Raw genomic sequence first — 20,513 nt, forward strand, 5'->3', positions numbered from 1 at the left:
AGAGAGAATGGTGCAGCAATGAATGAATGAAAACCCAAAATTCCTGTAAATGTTCATTAAAACTAATAGAATGTAATAACAATTAAAAAAAAAAAGATGAGTTGCCTTGGAAAAGTCTGCTGTTAGGGATCTCTTCAGAGTGCTCAAGAACAACAATGCCAGCATAGACAATAAAGTGTGCCTGATCCAGACCTTATTCTTCTCAATTACTTGTTATGCACTGGAGACCTTGACAATGACTAGAGTTGATAGAAGAATCAATGCCTTTGGACTGTTGTGCTGGAGAAGAGTATTGAATATATCATGAACTGCTAGAACAAACAGGTTGCCTAGGAAGAGTATGGCATCAGGATTGAGGACTCATCAACAATCTGCATTATGCAGATGATACAACCTTGCTTGCTGAAACTGAGTATGACCTGTGGCATTTGCTGCAGGAAGTCAAGGACTGGAGTCTTCAATATGGTTGAGGTGCAACATCAAGAAAACAATCTCACCACAGAGCCAGTTGACAGCATCATGATAGACAGAGAAGAGATTGAGATAGTTAATAGCCTCAGTTTGCTTGGTTCCACAATCAACATCTTGGCACCAACAGTCAGGAAATGAAAATACTAATTGCATTGGGAAAATATGCTGTCAGGGACTTCTCCACCCACTGTACTGAAGAGCAACGATGTCAGTCTAGAGACTATGGTGCACCTGATCCAAACCATGGTCTTCATAATTACTTTCTATGCATCAGAGAACTGGACAATGACTAAGGATTATAGGAAAATGGATGCCTTTGAGTTGTGGTGATAAAGAAGGGTATTATACATACAATGGACTGCTAAGAGAACAACCAGGGATGACCTGGAGAGAGTCAAACTGGTTGCTCCTTAGAGGCAAGAATTTTTGAAGCTCTTCTCACATACTTTGGGCATGTGGCTAGGAGAGACCAGTCCTTGGAGAAGGAGGGACAGTGCAAGAGAGGAAGACCCTGGATGAGATGGACTGACTCAGTAACTTGGGTAATGGGAGTAGGTAGATATGTTGGAGTCAGTGAGACTGGCTCAGGATAGAGCAGAGTTGAGAGCATTTGTATACAGTTTCTCTATGAGTTGCAGGTGACTCGATGGCACATAACAACAAAAAAAGGACTAAAGAAGAGAACCTACGCAGCTAGCAGTAGCTGTTCTTTGTAAGGGGCATTAGAGTTCGGCAAAAAAAGCCCAAACAAGGGCATGACTGAACATCTGTCATACATACCACTGCCTTTTACTCTAGCAATTAGATGCTAATTCCTCTTAAAAAAATCCAGCGTGAAAAGCAATGTATATGAACTTTGTAAGTAAACCAGTATAAAATTTTTTTTAAAATACATTTTATAAGACTTTGAATAAACACATTTCTTCTAAAAAATTAAGTTATAATAGTTACAATTTAAGTGAAATTTGGAGACACCGAGTTTTAGGTAGACATTTTGCTTACACTAGGAATACTTCAGGTGGGAAAATCATAAAGGTCTCTAGAGAACCAAAAGCAGTGTGCATGCACAGAGTGACTGAGGAAACGGTCAGAGATGGAAAAAGGAAGTGAAAATCAATCTACTTTGCAATAGAAAAAACAGAAGTCATGATTCAATGACTTTCCTGTTCTAAAATTAATTTGAGATATATATATATATATGAATTTTTACATATAGGATGATAATACTTAATATTCCTTTCTGCATTCTACATCAGACAAGTACCAAAACAAAACAACATCATTTTTACCTCAGCAACACAAAAGAGATTGATGTTTAAAAATAGGTTCAGGTCATATAGAAAAACAAAAGGAACGTAGTCTCAAGGAGGTAAATATCCAAGTGAAGATGCCAACGAACTTAACATTAATATGCTGATAACCCACATTTGATAATTGACCTAATAAAATCAGAAGCCCCAAAGAGACAGAATTTTGGAGGGGGGGGGTCGGGGAGAATGGTAAGAATCTTTTCAAGAAACAATACCCTCATCAGCCAGAGGCAAGAAAAAATAAAGAATACTTCAAAGAAGTCCCTTCTCCTTGCATAATCCAAAATAAGTAGCTCAGTCCTTTACACTCTTCTGTCACTTTTCTTTCCACTTCTGCATCACCACCTGTCACATCTGGTTCTTCATAACGTTTCACCTTCCTGCCTGTTGGTCTCATATAGTTTTGTGGTTTTACCAGCACCTGCAAAGCTCCTACTCCTTCTTCTGACTCCCTAGGAGCCCAGGTAAGGCAGCTGGACCTCTCTCATTCTCCATATTAAAGCAAATTGTGGAAACAGAGCACTGACGGGTTTGTGCCTCTACACATCTATGGCACACTTCCCACCCACGCCTACAACCAACACCCGCATACCCCCATCCGGAGCTAAGACTCACTCACAGCGCACAGTGTGGAAGGCGCAACGTGGCTCCTTCTCGAAACTTCTGCCCAAGTTGAGAACTCGTTCACGATTGCCGAAGTTCAAGTGTCCGTTCATCATTATCCTCTCACTCTGACTTTGCTTCTGACCGTGCACTACTTCCTACGCGCAGTACCTCGGACAATTTGTTTTTAAATCCAGACCCCTCTCTGTGTCCTGTGTTCCCGCCCTGCCGGGTATTCTCGTTTATTGATTGGTTGCCTGACTAATACGGCCCCGCCCCTTGGAGGGTGGAGCCTGGACCTGTCTTAATATCCCTTCCAGTTGCACAATGGAAGCTACTGGAGGAAGGCTCAATGGTGGGAGCAGGGCTTTAGGCACAGAAACACTTAAGGAAGATGAGAGAACTGACCTATGGTGATAGCTAGGAAGGAGGTGACCCTTGGTTGTGGGAAGCTTGGGCTCCTGCTGTCCAGGGTCTAGTGACTGGGTATGTGGGAGCTCTTGAGGGAGAGCTGGGCCATCTCAGCCCTTTCTGCTCAATGTTAAAGGGACCTTTTGCTGAAGATTTGTTTGAAAACGAAAGTCCAGGAAGGGGCTGCATCTGGCATCTGTGCACAAGGACTGGAATCTTGTTCAAGGACAGATAGTCCCAGATCCAGAACTAGAACTCTGAGTACCTCAGGACCCTGGGAAACTTGAATCGCGAATCCATCTAAGTGGAAGAAAGGGCCTCTACCTTAGCAATACTCAAAGCTTTCTGTACTAGAGGAATGCCTTGGTCAAACTTGGAAGAGAAGTGGAAAGGGGGTGGGGGTGGGGAGAACATTCAGAATAGCCAAGTACCTTCATCCACAATCATTTACAACTAGAATACATTGAGCGGTCTTTTTTTTTTTCCTTTTCTTTTCCTTTCGTTTTTCTTGTCTTTTCTTACGTTTTATTCCCAGTGATCCGTGGTTGCAGTAGCAGATACAAAGACTGGGAAGGCATGAATCCTGGAGGATCACAGCTGAGGCTGGTGCTGGTGCTCTGGCAACAGGGTAATAGCATCTATAATTGATAAATGATTGCCCCAATGTTTGTTTTCTGTCAGAGTTTATGGATTTAAGGGTAAAGACAGGTGAAGTGTTGCTTTGGAACAAAAATCTATTAGAAGAGCCTACAAATGGTTAAAACCATTAGTGGGTTCTTAACTGTAATTTCTATAAAATTAATTCCATACTTCTTCCGTATCCAGATTGATCTATTTCATCAAACTACCACACACTGTGTTGATGTTGATGTTATGTCAACTAGCACATGAAAAAATTTGAAATTTTGTGAGAATTGCCAAAATTAGACATAGAGATATAAAGTGAGAAGAAATTGTTGGGAAATGGCTCTAAATAGACTTTCTTAATACAGAATTGTCACAGACCTTCACTTTGTAAAAGAAAAAATAAAAATGTAAAGTGCAAGGAAATTGAATATGCCTGCCTGTCTATAAAAACATTTAAATACATGAATGAGAGTAAGAGCTCTGCAAGTAGTTACATAGGTCTAGTTCTACTGCTATAACATTTGAGATCTGTTCATTAAAGGTTTCTTCTGTATCTGTGGAGTTTATCTTTCAATATGACTTTCTTAGCTATCTAATCTGACTCGACCATGTGGATAGTTGGGAATACACAAATAGAATGTGTTAGCCTGTCCACAAGGGGATTGGCTATCCCATCAATCCACAGGAAGATTGGCCAGTCTCACCAATCTGTAAGAGGATTGGCTGGTCTCACCAATAAATTGAGCAATGCCAGGTTGAGGTTAACAATTTCAGCTTGCTCAGGTCCACAATCAACACTCTTGGCACCAGCAGTCAACAGATCAAAAGACAAATTATACTGGTGAAATCTATAGTCAGGGACCTCTCTAAAGTGCTAAAGAGCAATGATGTCTGTCTGTACACACACACACACACACACACCACACACACACACACACACACATTTACTTTTTTTATTTTAATAAAAGTTTACAGAGACTTAGGGTTTCCAGTCATTCATTGTTGCACTTTTCTCCCTGCCCACCCCCTCTCCCCAATTCACTTTTCTCCTTGAGAAGTAAAAGAAAACTCCACTGCACTGTCATTCTGGACTCTTGTCATGACAATAATACCTAATCATATATCCCTTTTAAACAGTTCTCTCCCTCATCTGTTGCAATGCAGTATACATCATTCCTCCCCTTCTTCTCTGTCTTCCCTCAACTCCAATGTCAGTCCTGTTTTAAAATAGTGGCCCTATGCAATGTTTGTCCTTTGTGACTGAGATATTTCACTTAGCATAATGTCCTCTAGGGTCATCCACTTGGCATATTTCATGGGTTCCTTCTTTTTCAGTGCTGCAGAGTATTCCATTGTGTGACTAAACCGGAGCTTCTCTATCCATTTGTTGATGGGCACTTAGGTTGTTTCCAGCTCTTTGCTATTGTGAACAAAGTCACAATAAACATAGGGGTGCATATATCTGCTTGAGTGGCGGTTAGGGTTTCTTTAGGGTAAATTCCCAGAAGTAGAATTTCTGGGTCAAATGGTATTTCTATTTGCAACCTTTTGAGAAAGCTTTCCATACAGCTTTCCAAAGTGGTTGCACCATTTTACATTCCCACCAACAGTGCATAGGGGTTGTCGGGAGAGTTTTTTTAAAAAAATAATTCATCATGACCAAGTGGGATTCATAACAGGTATTCAAAGATGGTTCAACATAAGAAAAACAATCAATGTAATTCATCACTTTAACAAAGCAAAGAACAAGAACCACATGATCCTATCAATTGATGTAGAAAAGGCCTTTGACAAAATCCAGCATCCTTTCCTGATTAAAACACTCAACAAAATAGGATTACAGGGGAATTTCTTCAACATAGTAAAAAAGTATATATACAAATCCGAAAAGCCAACATTGTTCTCAATGGAGAGAGATTAATGGAGAGGCATTCCCCTTGAGAACAGGAACTAGGCAAGGATGCCCACTATCACCTCTTTTATTCAATATTGTTTTGGAAGTCTTAGCAATAGCAATAAGACAAGAGAAGGGAATGAAAGGTATCCAAATAGGCAACGAGGAGGTAAAATTATCTCTCTATGCTGATGACATGATAGTCATCCTCCCTTAGGCAGGGAGGAACTGTCCAGTCCTTACAGATCCATGGCCTTGATTCGTCTGGGGGCCATGCCACTGCCAGACTTCTCCTTAGCAGCAGGTCAAGCCTGAGCAAGCTTGGTCGACACAGCTGAGGCTTTCTCCCCACTGTGGCTGGAACATATGTTTACACCAGCACTTTTCTGCACATGTTACCTTCAATCCAACGAGGCCGTTTTTAATGAAAGAGCTCCCTTTTTACCTCAACAATATAAAAGAGATTGATTTTTAAAAGTAGTCCTAAGTCACATAGAAAATCAGGAGGTAGAAGCCACAAGGAGGTATCTTCCAAATAAAGATGTTAACACACTTCACATTATTATTCTAATAGCCAACGTTTGATAATTGACCACATGAAATCAGAAGTCTCAAACAGATTTTAGAGATGGTACGACTCTCTTCCAAGAAACTTAATAACTACCTTTATCAACCAGAGGCAAGAAAAAGAATTCTTTCCCCATCACTCTCAAGGAAGTCTCTTCTCCCTGCATAAATCAAAAAAAAGGCCAGTCCTTTGCACCCTTTCATCACTTTATTTTTCTTTCCACTTCTCAACATCAACCACCTGTAACATGTTTTTTTCACAAACTTTCACTTTCCTGCCTGTTAGTTTCATATCTTCTGTAGGTACATACACCTTCTACTGACCCACTTGGAGTCCAGGCAGGGCAGCTGGGCCTCTCTCATTCTCCACACAGTGACTGCAGCAATGGACGTGGGGGTGTGGGAGAGTGTGAGGATGGTACAAAATAGGGCAGGGCTCAAGTCTTTTGTTCATAGGGTCACCATGAGTCAGTCCTATTTACTTGACATTGGAACAGAGAACCAAGGGTTTTGTGTCTCCATACCTTGATCTTAGGAGGTTCCTCCTTCCCCCGCCTATCCCCAGGGATGAGACACTCAGCTCACAGGGCACGTGCTTCTCAAAACTTTTGCTCAATTTATGAACCCGCTCGCGATTGCCAATGTGCAAATGTCCTCTCGTCGTTATCCTCCAACTCCGACTTAGCTTCGGTCTTGGCGAACAGCACAGGATACCAGCACGATTCCAATAAGCTTTCGCAGCAGCGCCAACCTCCACCTTCGTTCCGACGTTCCCGCTTTAGCGGGAGCTGCCGCTTGGTGATTGGCTGTTTTGCTAGGTTTCCCCCGCCCCCTAGCGCCGCGCTTGGTCCCGCCTCCAATTCCCTTCCCGCTGCGCAGCGCGAGCGGCTCTGGGAAAGCCGGCCTCCTGAGGTGCGAGCGGGACGTTAGGCGCACTAACCCGCGGCGAAGGTGGGAGCTGGGGAAGGAAAAGACTCTGGGAGACGGGAAGCCTGGGTCTCGGAACTGGGAATATGGGAGCGCTTAACGGAGAACTGGCCCGGCTCCGTCCTTTCTGTTCAATGTTAAAGGGACCTTTTCCCGAAGATTTGGGTAGAAGCTGCGGGTTGGGGCTGCGTCTTGGCACAAGGCCTGATATCTGGCTCAAGCCTGTTTGCGCCAGAGCCAGGACTTGAGCTTCGAGTAGCTGAGCCCGAAGACTCCAAAAGCCTATTTCCTACAGTGGGAGGGGAAGGCGGCGTTTCCTCGGCAATCCTTTTTAAAACTTTCTGTACCAGAGGAGTGTCTGGTGGAACTAAAGCTGGGAGAGCGGACTTGGGAGGGGGCGGGGGAAGAATTCAGAATTCGCAATTGAGGGCTCCTGGGGTCTTTTGCAATTAGACTTCATTGGGTTGCCGCCTTTTCATTTCTTCCCAGTGATCCGTGGTTGCGGTATCAAGTACAACTTGGGAGACGTGAATCCTATATTATCAAGGCTGAAGTTGGAGCTTGTGCTCTGGCAACAGGTAATAGCGCCTACAATTGATAAGTGATTGCCTAAGGTTTGCCTTTTCTCAGGGTTTATGAATTTAATGGGAAAGATGGGAGAAGTATTGCTTTGGAATCGAATTGTTTTGGAAGAGAAGCATCTGCAAATGGTTGCCATGAGCATGTTCTTCACTGAAATGATGTAAAATGAACTCCATACTTCTACTTCCATACTGGTCTATTTGATGAAGCTCACCAACGAATAGTTAGGACAAAGAGAAGGAAGTCTCCTTATGCAAAGACTGCATCCTTAGACACCGTGTAGGACATTCTGCTCTGATAGGATTGCTATGAGTTGGAATTCACTTAGGCGTCAGTGGATTTAGTGGGTTTGTGTGGATTTTTTGGGAAAGGGAAAGTGTTAGAGTTTATAAAAGGATTAAATAAGTTCATGCAGTCTGTGATACTCTTCCAGGTTAGGTTACACTGAACTAAGGTGGCTTTGCAAAGGAAAGTCACATAAATCTCTTTGGTTTCCAGGATATATGAAAAAGTGTTTATAGTCTGTTAAGTAGCATATGAAAAAGTTTGAAATATTGTGAGATTTGGCAAAATGTGATAGACAAAGTGTGGACAAATTGTTGGGGAAAATAGCTCTAACAGATTTTTCTTAGTATCTGACAGACACGCATTCCACAGAAAACAGCAGATGAAAGACATTTGCCCAGTTATAAAAATGACCAATAGATTCAATTTTGCTGCCCACCCCTGCTACCTGTTGTTGTTGGGGTTTTTTTTGTGTGTGTGGGGTTTGTTGGGTTTTTTTGATCCACCCTTTCCTTACACCACCACCATCCCTTCCTACTTTTGCCTACAGCATTCAACACCCAGTCTCCCACTGATCAGCCCCTGCCTGAAGTGATGGCCTAAGTCTCAAGCCATCAGGATTTCTGTGATTCTGAACATATCGAGCTGCTGTCAGTCTAAGATTTTTCTTAACACAAGATGTCATAGACCTTCACTTTTTATAAAAATTATTTGCAAAGTGCAAGAAAATGTCATATGCCTGTATATGAAAGCATTTAGATAAATGGAGGAAAAGAGGAGAGCTCTGCAAATAGTTACCAAGCTCTAGTTCTACCGTTGTAACATTTGAGGGCAGTCCTTGGAAGCTCTATTCTTTTCTACATCTTAATTGTTCTGTTGTTACTTTATGCTATCAAGTCAGAACCAACTCATAGCTGACCTTCTGGCAGTTTTTCAGAGGCAGTAAATTGCACAGGAGGAGATTGCTCATCTTTCTACCACAGAGCAGCTTATAGGTTTGAACTGTGTACCTTTGGGATGACAGTGCAGCTCCTTTTAAACAAACAAACAAAACTGGTTCAGAGAATAGCAGCCCTCTTGACTCCACGCTTATATCTTTTTTTATCTGAGTGACTTAACTATATTTACATATACTTACATGTCTTACTGTATATACACATATAGATGATTTTTCTTTCCTAAGTAATACATTGAGGCTCAATGTCAGGAAGACAAAGATTCTCACCACTGGACCAATTGGCAGCATCAGGATGGATGGTGAAGAGATTGAGATTGTACACAGCTTTAGTTTGCTTGGCTCCACAGTCAACAGTCTTGGCACCAGCAGCCAGGAAGTGAAAAGGCGCATTGCCATGGGAGAGTCTGCTGTTAGGGACCTCTCCAAAGTACTGAAGAGCAATGGTGTCTCTCTGGAGACTAAGGTGCATCTGATACAGGCTATGGTCTTCACAATCACTTGTTATGCATCAGAGAGTTGGACAATGACCAAGGAGGATAGAAGTAGAATTGATGCCTTTGAGCTGTGGTGCTGGAGAAGAGTATTGAGAATACCATGGACTGCTAGGAAAACAAACAGATTTGTCCTGGAAAGGGTTAAACCGGGGGGCTCCTTGGAGGCAAGGATTCTGAGGCTCCATCTGACATACTTTGGACATGTTGTGAGGAGAGACCGGTCCTTAGAGAGGGACATCATGCTTGGGAGGGTGGAGGGACAGCGCAGGAGAGGAAGGCCCTCTATAAGGTGGATTGATTCAGTGACTGGGATAATTGGGATGGGAGTGTCAGAGACAGTGTGATTGGTACAGGACAGAGCGGAGTTTAGGGCTGTTGTACATAGGGTCGCTATGAGCTGCAAGCGACTCGACGGCACATAACAACAGCAACAACAAGTAATACATGAGCAAGAGTACTATTTAAAATAACCTTTGCTTCTAACTTAATGTCCCACCACAGATGTTTGGTGATGATCATGTTTTAGTGATGTTTTACTACGTCAAACAGTGAGCAAGAGATTTGTTTGAAACTAATCTTATATCAGAAAACCTAATGAGGAATATGAGGTTTTCTATTATATTGGGGTAAAAAGTAGGGAATCAGGAAATTACAAGGCTTTGTGCACGTACTCATTGTTTCAACCTATATTTACTAAACCCCTGCCACATGCTAGTTTATTAGGCTAGCTACTGAAAATTTAGCGGTGAACCAAAATATAACGCTGCTACCAAGTGCCATGGACTGCCAAGAAAACAAATAGATCTTTCTTGGAGAGGGTGAAACCAAGTTTCTCCTTGGAGGAAGTACTGGCCTATCTTGACAACATGCTATTATATGAGACAATTTAACCATTTTTACCCCTAAGGAATACTCTGGTTGCATCTCCTCTAAGACCTAATTTTTCTATTCTTTTGACAGCCCATAGAATATTTAATACTCTTCTCCAATATCACAATTCAAAAGTTTAAATTTTTTTCTGTTTTTCTGTTGTCTCTATTCATTGTCCAATTTTCAGATGTATAGGAAACAATTGAAAATACTGTATCTTGGATCATGTATACCATAGTCTTTAAACAGACCGGCTTAACAGTAGATTTTCCCAGTGCAATGAGTCTTTTGATTTCTTGACTGATTGCATCTTGATAATGGATCCAATAAAGTATAAATATTGACAAACTTCAGTCCTTTTTCCATGTAGCCTGTTGGCCTAGTGGTAACAATTTTTGTTTTTTAATGAAACATAACCCATATTAAGCTCTTGTATAGACATATTGAACGTAATGGACAACCAGGAGAAAGGGTTGATAATAAGTTTGCATCTCCATGGATGAAAAGCTACAAAAGAATAATACAAAACAACTGATAGAAAACTGGTCAAAGGAAATTAATAGAAAATATAGACAAGAAGAAGTGGCCAGTAAACATGAAAGTGTGCCTAATATCCCTACTAAAAACATACAGATTAAAATAACAATGGCAGCGTTCGTCTCACAGATTAGGAGAACTATAAAAGATGGCAAGTCTTCACAAAAGTGTGAGAAAATGAATATACCTTGGTGGAATACAGATTAGAAAACTACTAGGAGGAAGAATTTGGCAAAATCTGATTGAAGTGTGAAGTATGTTTATTATCTGACCCAGCTACCTAGCATCAGAGAATTCACCTTATAAAAATATTAGCATAGTACATAAAGACACACTGATATTAATTGCACATTGCTTAAAATTACATAAAGTCAGAATGAATTTACCAGTAACAGGCAGGTTTTAATGTATTTTAATACAGTCTTTCAAGTTGTTCTTATGAATATTCAATATTTTCTACTTTTATAGCTTAGTGATGTTGGTTACATTATTTATGATGTACAGTAATGCTCACCCTTTTGAGGTTTTCTAACTCCATTAACAGTGGTGCTAGAGAAGAGTTGAATATACAGTGGACTGCTAGGAGAACAAACAGGTTTGTCCTAGAGAGGGTGAAACTGGGCTGCTCGTTGGAGGCAAGGATTCTGAAACTTCGTCTGACATGCTTTGGACATGTTGCAAGGAGGGACCAATCCTTGGAAAAGGACATCATATTTGGGAGGGTGGAGGAACAGTGCAGGAGAGGAAGACCCACGATAAGATTGATTCAGTCAGTCAATCTTGGATAATGGGTGGGTCTGTCAGAGACTGTGAGGTTGGCACAAGACAGAGCAGAATTTACTACTAATTTTACCACCAACAATGACTCCTGTGATTCTCAGTATTCTACTGCTGGCTCTAAAATGCATTGCATTAGCCACACATAATTTATTTTTTTTTTCAATTTTTTATTTTTATTTTATTTGTGTGTGTGTGTCTACCGTCAAATCAGATCTGACTGGTACAGGAGGAGATTGTCCCTCCTTTCCCGGCAGAGCATCTGGTAGATTTGAACTGTGCACCTCGGATTGCAGTGCAGCCTCTTGTCACTAGGCCACCATAGTTCCCCTAGCCACACATATTTCACAGAATCATACTTACAGTTATGAAATTTATTAGGGAAATTAAAGGGTTACAATTAGGTTGGCAACAGGTTATATAATTCCTTAGTCCTTTCAAGCATTCCTGCAGGCCATTTGACCTTCAGTCTCACAGCTTAAGTCAGTGTTATAACACTTGCCAGTTATGGTGTCTTTCCCTCCAGTCCTCTAGCTAGCTTCGGTAAGGTCACTGGCTCTGGCTCCATGGGGCAACAGTTCAAAGTCAGGTCAGCCTTAATGTTGGTCTCATATACTACACTGCGACTGTTGTTCCTGGTGTGACTGGCACAGGAATCTCTGACCTGGAAGGGCATACACTACATTGTCTGCTGCTACTTGCTTGCTAGTATTAAAATTCCCATCTTCTCTTGCTAAACCTGCTCAATTTAAGCCCAATTAGAATAACTGACCAATCTTATACATACTGTTTCTTACACACGTGATAGAGACCTCTCGTGGCCTACTGGTAGGCAGTTTTACTGCCTCTGGAAATTGGCTGGAGGGTTAGTTATGAGTTGGTGCCATCTCAAAGGTACACAGACAGCAACAGTATTTTCTGTTTCCATCCAGCTGTTTGGTGTAAGTCAAAGCTGATAAGAGACATTTTGAATGATAAACCTATTATACTTCACAAACAGAGCTTTATTTGCATTTGCATTTATATTGAAGCCATATTTCAGTCCTTTAGCAAGTGAAGCTTTAGAACTATTTGACTTTTATTCTCTGATTTTGTTTAACCGTAGGTGATATGAGAAATGAAGCCAACTGGCACGGACCCAAGGATATTATCTTTAGCTGCTGAAGTTGCAAACAGTCCTGAGCAGAATGTCCCTGTTATACTGTTGAAATTAAAAGGTAAGAAAATCTTTTATGAATATTCATCTTTTTAAGTAATTAAGCAACTCTATCATGTGTACAATTTTAGAATTTTTTTCTAATGTGTTTAGGGATATCTTAGCACTGGTATTAATTTTAGTTTTAATACGTTTTAGTTACTGTTCAACACAAAGAATACAAAAAGCCTTTATATTTATTGAACAAAAGTATTTCCTTTTTTCCTTAGAAATAATAAATAGCACACCTACAAGAAACTCTGAGTTGAAGAAAATCAAGCAAGATATATATTGCTATGACCTTATTCAATATTGCCTCTTGGTCCTCAGTCAAGATTGTTCTCGAATCCAGGGTGGTTGGTCTACAATTTCCCAACTTACACAAATATTAAGGTAAATTGAAGCAAGAAAGAAAGTTGTTTGCTAAAATAGGAGATCCTGATTTTCAGCATTTGCTTTCTCTTGTTCTTCTACATAATATGCTCTCGAAATCTCTGTTTAAGTTTTGGTTGTGCTTTTGCTTCATAATATTATTTTTTTTATTTTATTTTTTTTTCATAGTATTATTTTTGAATTGTAATTGTGTGATTATCTCATTAATGTCTGAAGTCTCATCAGCTCTGCAAAGAATGAACACTCATTTGCTCACAGCTAATTCTCAATGCCTGATATGTTACTTATTAATTATTTCATGAGTATTTAAATGATTCAGAAAATTAGGGCACTGGCCCTACACACTAGATAACTTGATAATAGATATGGTCTAGCAGTCATGTAAATGTATAATCCAGGCAGAAGATGGTAAAATAAAAGGTATAAGCAATGTTCTGTAGAAGAACTAACTACTAATCTACTTATCTCACTTTGTTCATGTAGATTTTTTAGTTATGTATTTCATTGTTAGTCAATACTATCAATATAATTTAGAAGCAAAATTTGATATTGTACTGTGCTAGAAATTAATAAAAAATAGATCATGAAAGATTTTGAAAATGAGACAGTTAAATAAATAAGTCATATGTTCTTAGTGCCTAACCCACATCCTTATTATAAATGAGATAATTAAAAGTATAATTAAAAGTATATCATTACTTTCTAGATCAAGTTCTGTTGGCCTAGTGGATAAGGAGTTGTGCTGCCAACCCAAAGGCATGCAGTTTTAATCCCCTAGCTGTTCCACAGGAGAAAGACAGACAGTTTCTTGCTATGCAGTTCTTAGCCTTTGAAAACCCTCTGGAATATCAACTAGGAGTTGGTTCTGACTCAGTGGCACATAGCTACAGTATTTATTGGTTCCTGGGTTCCTGAATTTTGTCTGGAGAACATCTGTCTGGCCAACTGCCTGGAAAAGATCCATATTTGTTCATGTTGACAAAAAAGGGATACAACAGAATTTGGAAACTGTCAAACAATATCATTAATATCATATGCAAACAAAATCTTGCTAAAAATTATTTAAAAATGGCTTTGGCAGTACACTGACAGGGAACTGCCAGAAATTCATGCTAAATGCAGAAGAGGTTGTCTGTGGCATAGTGGATCTCATTGCTTATGTCAGATCAATCTTGGCTGAAAGTAAGAATATTGGAAGGATATCTTTCGGTGTTTTATTGACAAATAAATGCAAAGGCATTTGACTATGCAAATTGCAAATTAAGGCTAATTAATTGGGAATACTTAATTGTGCACATATGAAACCTGGACCTGGACCAAGAGGCAGTTTTCTGAACAGAGCACAGGAACACCATATATTTGAAATCAAGAAAGATGTGCATCCATTCTGTATCCTTTCTCCATATATATCCAAACTATATGCTAAGCAAATCATTTGAGAATCTGGTCTTTAGTAGGAAGAATATGGCATCAGAATCAGGCAACAAAGTGCATTATGCAAATGACACAGCCTTGATGATGAAAGTGAGGGAGGACTTGGAAGCACTTGTTACAGAAGATCAGAGACCACAGTATTGGTCGGTATTCAACATTGATTACATCTCAGCATCAAGTAAACTAAAATTCTCACCACCAGGCCAGTAGGCATTAACATGATAGATGTAGAAAAGATTGACATTACCAACAATTTCATCTTACATGGATCCATAAAATCAACATCCTTGGCACCAGCAGTCAAGAAATCAAAAGACTTACTGAATTAGGAAAAATCTGTCAGGAACCTCTCCAGAGTACTGAAGAACAGTGATGTCAACTTAAAAACTAAGGTGCACCTGATCTCACTTAAGACTTTTTTGATTACTTGCTGTGCATCTGAAAGCTCAGCAGTGACTATGAATGACAGAAGAGGAATTTATGTCTTTGAGTTGTGGTATGGGAGAAGAGTACTGAATACCCTACCCCATGGATGACCAAAAGAAAAAACAAGTCTTGTCTTAGAGGAACTGTAATCAGGGTGCTCCTTAATGACAAAGACTGAAATTCTGTCTCATAATTTGAGCATGTTGTAAGAAGCATCCAGAACCTGGAAAAAGACACTATGTTGGGAACTGTCTAAGAAATTGAAGAAGACTCTCAACAAGATGACAATAGTACAGTAGCTAACCGTGGGCTCAAGTGTATCAGAGATGAGAATGGTATCGGTTAGGCCAAGGTTCAGGTGTTCATGAGGTCACCATGAATCGTAGTCACTTTGACAGCACCTAACATTATTCTGGACATGTTGCCAAGAGGGACAAATCCTAGAGGACATCATGCTTGGGAGGTTGGAAGGACAGCATAAGAGAAGAACACCATGAATGAGATGGATTGACTCAGTGACTGAGGTAATGGGAATAGATGTGTCAGAGAAAATTATCAGGATCAGAGCTATTGTACATAGAGTTGCTATGAGTCGCAAGCAACTCTATAGGACATAACAACAACAATAAAAAAATTTGTTATCAAGCTGTTGGACTGCTAACAGAAATGTGAATGGTTTAAATAGACCTGCTACTTGGGAAAACGAGAATGTTTTCTCTTGTTAAAGGTCACATTAGAAATCTGATAGAATATCACCATGAATCACAATCATGATGACATTCAGGGGCAGTGGAGAGTCCAAAGTTACTTTTGTTTTTAGCTGTTGTCAAATTTGCATTGCAACGCCTACAGCAGATCAAAACTACCATTACAGTCTCTGCTTTGCCCATTTTTGCAGTTACCACTAATAAAGGCCAAATCAAAGTTATTTATGAGTTATTTAGTGATAATCATTTTAAATGCTTTTGAGTTGACTTCAATTATAAAGACCCTGTGTACAACCATTTGAAATGCAGCCTAATTCTGCAGCATCCTCACAGTCTCTGCTGTGATTAAACCCATTGTTATGATTAGCCCATCTTATTGAGAGTCTTCTGCCTCTCTTTCACTCACTCTGCTTTCCTTAGCATGATACCCTTTCCCAGGGACGGATCCCTTCTGACAGTATGTCCAAACAATGGGAGACAAAGTCTCAGCATCCTTACTTTTTTTTTTTTGTGGAAAAAAAAAATTGTATTTAAAGTTAGCCAGCTGGACTCAGTTTAGATGATCCCAATTTTGTTGGCAACATCCAAAGCGTCGTAGTCAAGAGCAAGTCGAACATAGGCCTTCTCTCCATCAGATCTAATCAAAGTGTTGACCTTAGCCACATCAATATCATAGAGCTTCTTTACAGCTTGTTTGATTTGGTGCTTGTTGGCCTTGACACCCACAATGAACACAAGTGTGTTGTTCTGTCTTCTTCATGGCTGACTCAGTGGTCAGGGGAAATTTGATGATGGCATAGTGGTCAAGCTTGTTTCTCCTGGGGGCGTTCTTCTGGGGGTATTTGGGCTGCCTTCGGAGTCTCAGCCTCTTAGGCCTTCGGAAGGTGGGTGACGTGCACATCTTCCCTTTTTTTTGGCTGTGGATGCCCTTCAGGACTGCCGTCTTGGCCTTTAACACCTTTGCTTTGACTTCAGTTTTGGGAGACGGAGGGGCTTCCTTCTTTGCTTCTGGTGCCATCTTTGTAGAAAGCAGCATCCTTACTTCTGAGCAGTACTTCTTCTAAGACAGATTTGTTCCATCTTTTGGCTGTCCATGGTATATTTAGTATTATTCACCGCTACAATTCAAAGACATCAGTTCATCTGCAGTCAAACAAGGCGGTGAAAAAACAAAAATGTTGTTTCTGTTCTCAAGATAATTTATTTGCTTAAATTGTTGTTGTGTACCATAGAGTCAAAACCAACCCATAGCTGACCTTTTGGTGGACTGCATGCCTTCAAATTTCAGTGCAACTTCTTGCCACTAGGACACCAGAGCTCCCTTTGCTTGAATTATTAAAGGATTCTCTTTCTGGGGTAAAATCCAAGACTTAAGAGATCTCCATGTTTGTATATATAAAAACATCATTTCATTTGTTAATTCTTTTTCAGATAGATACTCTACATGATTTAATTTATTATTTTCTATCAAAATTGTTATTAGATGCCATTGAGTCAAGTACGACTCATAAAACCCTATGAACAAAAGATTTGAACCCTGTACCATCCTCACACTTCTGAAACACAATAGCCCATTGCAGCAGTCACTATGTCAGTTCACCTGGTTGAAGGTCTTCCTCTTCTTTGCCAACCCTCCACCCTTCCAGTATCATGTTCTTCTCCAAGGAATAGAATCCCCAGCAACATGTCCAAGTATGTAAGGCAACATCATTCTTGCTTCCAAAGAGCACTCTGGCTGCATCCTCTGCAAGACATATCTGTTCATTCTCTTGGTCGTCCATGGAATGTTTATTGTCCTTCTCCAAAACCACAGCTCAAAGACATCATTTCTTTTTCTGTCATCCTTATTTACTGTCCAGCTCTTTGATTACATAGCAAGTAATAAAAAAAGATTATGGCCTGAATCAGATGTACATTAGTCTTCAGACTGACATTATTACTCCTCAATAATTTGTAGACGTCCTAAATACAGACTTTCCCAGTGCAATACGTCTTATTTCCTGACTGCTGGTACCAAGGGTATTAATTGTGGATCTAAGCTGTTCATGAAGTTGTTGACAGTTTCAATCTCTTCTCCATCCATCATGACAATGTTTATCGGTCCAGTGATAGAATCTTTGCTTTCTTGACATTGAAATGCAATCCATACTGAAGGCTGCATTCCTTGATCTTCTGCACAAAGTGCTTCAAGTCCTCCTCACTTTAAGTTATGTCATTGATGAGTCTCCTTCCAGTCCTGATGGCACACTTTTCATAGGGTCCAGCTTCTCAAATAATTTATTCAGCACACAGAGTAAATAGGTATAGAGTGTCCTGGTGCACTCTCCTCCCAGTTCCAAACCATGTAGTTCTCTCCTACTCTGTTAGCACAACAGCTTCCTGGTACAGGTTCAGGTCCCACATGAGCACAGTTAAGCGCTCTGGGATTAGATATTTTTGAATAATTAACTGTAGAAACCAGAGTGCAGGGGGGGAAAATAGATACCTTGATACAGATGATGATTAGTCAATTAGGCTTTAGCATGCTCAATTCATAGTTGCTCTAAATCCAAATTAACTCATCAACTCAATGATACTGTTTGTCTATATGTTCACATTTTGTTAACAAGGCTGAAAGAGCAGTCCTCCCTCATCAGAGTACATACTTAAAGCCCATTTGGTTATAGTCTCCTTAAGTAGCTTGAATAGTTTATTGAGGATTTATTGAGACTTCTGAATTTATTCAGTTCATAGCCAGATGGTGACTTGGGTTGGGAAAAGTAGTCATAGCATGTAGTTTATATGTCGTTTTGAGAAGCCCTATTTCTTGAAATAGGAGTTCTATTGATCTTGTGCATAATGTATTGGACTGCTAATTAAAAGGCTGACTGCTAATTATCAGCTGTTCCATAAGAGAAAGATGAGTAGTTTTCCTTCCATAAAGATTTACAGACTAAGAAACTCAAGGGAATATCACTATGAGTCAATATTGACACAGTGGCAGAGGATTTGGAGCATTTTTGTTTGAGTTTGGTTTTGTTTTGTATTTTTTATTTCTTTGCTTTAGTGTTCTCTATGTTAATGCTTCTTCTAGAGCTATGTTTTCACTCTTTTCCTTTCTAATGTAAGAAATGTCCAGGCAGGTATTTTGTAGGTCTTTGGAAGTAGTTCTACCAAAACCAAACTGAACTCATTGTCATTGAGACAGTTATAATTTATAATTCCGAACGTTAAAAAGTGGAATGACTCCTCAGTTTTCTTGACTGTAATCATTACAGAAGCAGATCTTGAGTCCTTTTATTGCCAACACTGCTTGTTGAATTTGAACTGCCAGCCATTGGGTTTGAAATGCCAACATTTAGGCCAAGCCATGTGTACTACCCAGCGACCTTAGTAAAAGTACAGAAAAGTAGAAATTGTTTTAGTTAGCATGTTAAATTTCTAATCTGTCCCTTGATAATTTTAATTTGTACTTTTCAACTATGAACTGTTTAAAATATAACAGCATAAATATTGTCCATGAATTACCCTTTCAAGATTTATATAACTTTGTCTTATTCACTGAGTACTTATCTTCCTTTTCTTTATTGTAAGCCAGATAACTTTTCTTTCCTGAGGAGTTGAGTTGGAAACTAGATTTGTAGGACATCTGAGTCCTGGATCTAAAAATAAGCAATGTCCACACTGACAGGTAAAGCTGTATAAAATAAAAATTTTATTAAAAAAATTATTAAACTGATTTTCCAACAAGCGTTCTTTATAGTGGCTTCACAATAAAAGAAAGGTACTGAAAATTCTCATCAAGCCCAGTGTCAATTTAAGCTTAAACATTCAAGTGAAACTTAAAAAAACACAAATTAAGTCACAGACTTTGCACTCTTGTTTCAGTCATTGCTGTGTAGGTTTGGAGCCAGGAGAAGATGCAGAGGAATTTTACAGTGAATTGCTTCCATCAGCTACAGAAAATTTTCTGGTTTTGGGGAGACGATTACAAACATGTTTCATCAATGCAGCTAAGGTATTTGTGTTTATTTAGCGTTTTATATTTTTTAGTCAAAACAGTTTCATTTTGAAATGATATTCAGTGCTATTTTTCACATATATAATATGTGACAAAGTACAAGGAGGAAGTAACTTTACACGTATTAAGTTGAATAAAAAAATAAATTACCTCTGTATTAGTAATTTTCAGCCTTTAGTAAATAAAGCAAAATGATAGGACTTTTTTAATGATGTGCTTTACAGCTCAGCTTTGTACAGCATTAAGTTCTTTCTTAAATTAACTTATTTTTTTCCTTAAGTTAACTTTCTTTTTTAGTTGATTCATATATTATTTGTCCTTTTGTGATTGACTTACTTCACTTAGCATAATGCCCTCCAGTTCCCTCCATGTTATGAGCTATTTCTCACACTCTTCATTGTTCATTAGTGTTACGTAGTATGTCATTGCATGTTTGTCCCATAGTTTACCCATTTGTCCACTAATGAGCACTTAATTATTTCCTTCTCTTTCCTGTGATGAATAAGGTGGCAGTGAACATTGGTGTGTATATATTATGCTTGTGTCCCAGCTCACACTTCTTTAGGTTATAAACTTAGTGGGAACAACTGGTATTTCTATTCACAAATTTTTTTAAGGAAATACTATACAGTGATTACTGTCTGTGTAATAATGGCTAATTATTGAGAACATTTATAATTGATAGAGAATATTTATAAATATCTCTTTGTTGGCCACCTGAATGTCTTTGGTTAGGTGTCTATTCATGTCCTACAGTATTTTTTATTTAAGTTATGGTCTTTTTCTTGTAAAGGTACTGAAATTTTCAGCAAATTTTAGGGATCAGTCCCTTAACAAGTTTGTTGTCAAATATTTTCCCTCAACCTGTAGGTTCTCTTTTTATTCTTTCAGAGCACTCTTTTGATGCACATAAAGATTTCATTTTTAGTAGGCCTTAGATGTCTAGTTTATCTTCTACCATTTGTAAATTTTTGTGATATTTGTTGCCATTGTTAATGCTTAAAGTCAGTTCCAACTTATAGAGACCCTTTGTGCAACAGAATGA

General features: G+C 39.3%; 2 protein-coding genes across 3 annotated transcripts in view; one reads left to right on the forward strand and one right to left on the reverse strand.

Moving 5' to 3' along the window:
* Window positions 1–2,497, reverse strand: part of EAF2 (ELL associated factor 2) — a 65,720-nt gene extending 63,223 nt beyond the window's left edge. The window contains exon 1 of the mRNA XM_006884311.1: window positions 2,401–2,497. Within this exon, the coding sequence (XP_006884373.1) occupies window positions 2,401–2,497 (97 nt within the window). The remainder of the gene's footprint in view (window positions 1–2,400) is intronic.
* A 9,927-nt stretch (window positions 2,498–12,424) lies between these two features.
* Window positions 12,425–20,513, forward strand: part of IQCB1 (IQ motif containing B1) — an 80,964-nt gene continuing 72,875 nt past the window's right edge. Inside the window, exons 1-3 of one of the 2 annotated variants that reach the window (XM_006884243.1) lie at window positions 12,425–12,530; window positions 12,739–12,901; window positions 19,336–19,465. In XM_006884243.1, the coding sequence (XP_006884305.1) occupies window positions 12,431–12,530; window positions 12,739–12,901; window positions 19,336–19,465 (393 nt within the window). In that variant the 5' untranslated portion in view covers window positions 12,425–12,430. The remainder of the gene's footprint in view (window positions 12,531–12,738; window positions 12,902–19,335; window positions 19,466–20,513) is intronic. The other variant, XM_006884242.1, reaches the window with a different exon arrangement.

The sequence above is a fragment of the Elephantulus edwardii genome, unplaced genomic scaffold, assembly GCF_000299155.1.
Source record: "Elephantulus edwardii isolate Elephantulus edwardi_28Jun2011 unplaced genomic scaffold, EleEdw1.0 scaffold00032, whole genome shotgun sequence".
In the NCBI taxonomy this organism is placed as follows: Eukaryota; Metazoa; Chordata; class Mammalia; order Macroscelidea; family Macroscelididae; genus Elephantulus; species Elephantulus edwardii.